The 3,987-nt window shown below is 30.7% G+C and overlaps 1 protein-coding gene across 1 annotated transcript in view; it reads left to right on the plus strand.

Moving 5' to 3' along the window:
* The window catches only part of LOC106879088 (voltage-dependent calcium channel type A subunit alpha-1), a 464,783-nt gene that overhangs the window by 355,381 nt on the left and 105,415 nt on the right, over positions 1-3,987 (plus strand). The window contains exons 25-26 of the mRNA XM_052975441.1: positions 1,982-2,109; positions 3,402-3,428. Coding sequence (XP_052831401.1) covers positions 1,982-2,109; positions 3,402-3,428 — 155 coding nt within the window. The remainder of the gene's footprint in view (positions 1-1,981; positions 2,110-3,401; positions 3,429-3,987) is intronic.

Genomic DNA, 3,987 nt, shown 5'->3' on the forward strand with positions numbered 1-3,987 from the left:
AATGACATGAAGCTATAGTTAAATTGAATTGATTTCTTGTATATTTTGGTAAGTATAAATATTTATGTAACTTATATAGCAGTTCTTTTAAATTTATTTTCTTGTTGTATATGTAAATGTGTGTGTATGTATGTGTATATATATATGTATGTATGTATATATATATATATATATATATATATATATATATATATACACACACACACACACACACACACACACACACACATATATTCACATAATTATTTATCCTTTTGCACTTTGAAACCTGTGTGTGTATGCACGTGTCCATGCACACACACATACATGTGGGTAGGTGAGCAAACTAAAGAAAGCAGCACTGAACACATTTGGTTGGAGTTACATATATTTAATACCAGCTTGAACTTGCTCTACATTACTTAGTTTTGTGGATGAAGGATGTGTCCACTTCATCAGATGTTCAGACATTCACACACAGTCACACATCCACAGGTGCATACAGACACACATACATTCTCCATCCGTTAAATCCTATTTACCAATTCCTATAAAAGATTCTGTTACATGTGATGGATTATGGTTCTATTTTGTTTTTAATCCCATCTATCACTCATTCCTTCTTTTCACAGTATAACAAGACATTTGGTCTGAGGTATTCCTAATTAATATTTCTCCAGGATATCCTATAGCCTACTGAGTGATATATGCACTATAAGGGATTATAGCATTTCTTAGTTGACCCATATATCTATCTCTATAACCCAGAATATATCGATAAATAAATTTCTACAACATGCAAGGTGATGGTGAGATATGCATCTACTTATTTGATTATACGGTATCTTATTTGATTATACGGTATCTTATTTGATTATACGATATCTTATTTAACATATCTGCTGATGGCTGTGATATCTTTTCTAAGCTCTTCTTCTTCTGGCAATAGAGTTGAAGTTTCATATTCAAGACTACAGCTTTCACCTGTTGTCTCACCTGTTGTCTCAAGTCCATATATATACATTATACACACTCATTATATATTACATTACAAATTTAACAAGACTTTCACCTTCCCCATACAAAAACTGTACACTATACATAAACATATACAATTGAAATTAGATGATATTTTTTCAAACACAGAATCGCTGTTAGAACAGCAGAAATATGAGATGAATTACCCTTACAAAGCATAAAAATTTGTCAACAACCAGCCATTTTATACAACGTAAGAAACATGGCTGGTTATTGACAATTTTTTCTGCTTTATAAAGGTAATTTACCCAGTATTTCTGCTGTTCTAACAGCAATTCTGTGTTTGAAAAAATGTCATCTAATTTTTATCATTCAATATACATTTCAATACTTATAAAAACAAATATTAGTTTGTTTATATGTATGAACATACATAAACACATACATTAAGCACACACACTCACACTACATTATGCACCAATTAGATATATCGACTTTTTAGGTGTGACCTTTGTGTTCTACCTTATATACACACGTTATACATTCTAGATATGCAAAAATAACAAAACCTTACATTTTTATTGTACGTTATACATACAGAACTACAACACCTACATTCTCCATAAACTTCCAATTATGTACAAAGACAACGTTGGACAATGGAAGCTGCATGTAAACTTCAATATTTGTGTTGTTTCAAATATTTCATATGTTTTTTTTTCGTATTTAAACATCACTTTTCTTCTTTCCTCGCCTTCTTTTTTATTGCACCAAATTTTATTTCGTTTGCTCCTTCCTTCCTTTTAGTCTCCATCAATCATTTCCATTTTTAATTTCAAGTCAACTTCTACTAATGTTGTGTTTTTTACTTTCGTCTTTCAGTTTTCTCAGCAGCATTAACTGCCTTGCCCTCCTCCTCCTCCTCACTCTTATCTAGTCAGACCTGTTAAATCTTAGTTTTCTTCTGCACAAATGTTTATTCGGTTGTTAAGATAAAGTTTTTCACTTACAGTATTTCTTTCAGTCATACTTCCCGTTTGGACTCAAATCTTAACCAGAACAACTTAAAAGGCGAGCGAAATAAAATTGACATGGACTCAAATTTGAAAAAGGAACGCTCCCCACTTGATAATGTCAGTTTAAATGAATCAAGTAAGTTGAATATAATTATTAATTATTAATTATTCAGTTTCTTGTGTTGTAGAAAATTTCATTCACAAATGAAATACAAATATAATATTGATATGTGAGTGCAGGTAACAAGTGCATTTGATAATTACATGACTGCAGAATCTATCCCACTATGTGGTACCTTGTCTGAATTCTTCTGCCAGACCCCAGAAGTCTAATAAGGTATTTGACAATACCTTATAAGTGAAATTTGGTAGCAGAAAACTGTGTGTAATCCCATCATATATGTGTGTATATGGTTGTTGAGTTAAGATCTCAAATATCTACTGATGAAAGAACTCAATATTTGTTAAGTCAAATTTAATATACATTTGGGGATATTGACATGAATAGGACTCTTGTTTTGTTTCTTGCAACTTATATACACACTCATATATGTATGTGTGTGTTTGTATATATTTTGCTGAAATATATCAGCTAAGAATACAAATATTGGCAAAAATACTGGTATTTTTTGCAAACTAAATCCTTTCATATATCTGTTCTGCATCAAGTTCCAAGCATTTCTTTGTCACTACAGTTAGTACAGTGATCCAGTGTTCACCAGTTAAAATAGAAAATAACATGTCACCCCTCATCTCTGTTCCTCTCATGGTTTTTCCACCTATGTCCATATTTAATGTGCATGAAGCTAATGGCATGGGTATAACTTTCTGCATAAAGGACACACAGTTAAGTAGAGACTAACATACTTGATGTAGTGAGCTCCAAAACATTTGTAATTAGAATTATGGCTGTTTGAAAAGATGAAATCATTAATGTTAATGACAATCGTTATCAAGAAAGACAAGGGAAGCAACCTTGAAATCCAAACCAATTAAAAATTGAATAGAGACATAGAGTGAGCAGTGAGTTTGATGTTTGGTAAATATAGGGACAACTCTAGAGATATTTCATCTTTATTAGGCCACCTTAGCACAATATAGTCCCATGTGCACTTGTCAGAGCTTTGAATGACTATCATAACGTTTGTGCATGTATGCACACACAAAGCATTCACTGACTAAGCAAAGTAAAATAATGACATGGGAAAGTTTCCCCTCCTCTGCAGTTAAGTGTAACATAATGTAATGGTGTAAACTAATGTTGTGTAAAGCTAGGTTAATTTGCATAAAATGTAAAACTCATTTAATTTCAATTCACTCTAATATTGTTACATATTTTTTTTTCTACTTTAAAGATATTTTTGAGGTAAATTAATAGTCAAACTTACTTCAATTACATATTTTTTTGTCATTGATTTTTATTCATAGATGCAAACAGAATCAATACTCAACCAGGTAATGTGTCTTCCAACGAAGAATGTTCTCTTTTGTAATGATTATGGTGCTGGCGGCGGTGGTGGTGGTCACTACCTGTCTTTAAAAATTGTTTACTTTACGAAATCAGAATATTCAACAATTTTCCGCTTGCAACTGAAATTTTCGTTCCAACCAAACTGATGCATGCTGAAAATTAAATTTAAAATCTTTCTTTCTTTTTCTTCTTTTTTTTTTTTGAGAATCAAATAATAACAAAATGGTTTATTCAAATTTTAATTTCTTTAATGAAAAACAAATTCTTTACTAAAATCTTTTACTTCTCCAAAAAAAAGCAAATTTTGTTTCATTCATATTGGTTTTATATCCTTAAATTCCTTTTGAATTCATTAAAATTCTCAGAAATTAGTAACGTTAATTTTAACTCTAAATTTATCTTTTTTGTGTCTTTAGAAAATTTGAAATTTCTTCTAAAAGCTATTGACTGCACATCATTAATATTCAAAGATGTCATCACATTTACAAGATTTTCTTTTCTTAATGGCTCCGCTTGCGTATTCCTTTTGAATATTTCTGAAGG

Source organism: Octopus bimaculoides, chromosome 21, assembly GCF_001194135.2.
Source record: "Octopus bimaculoides isolate UCB-OBI-ISO-001 chromosome 21, ASM119413v2, whole genome shotgun sequence".
NCBI lineage: Eukaryota > Metazoa > Mollusca > Cephalopoda > Octopoda > Octopodidae > Octopus > Octopus bimaculoides.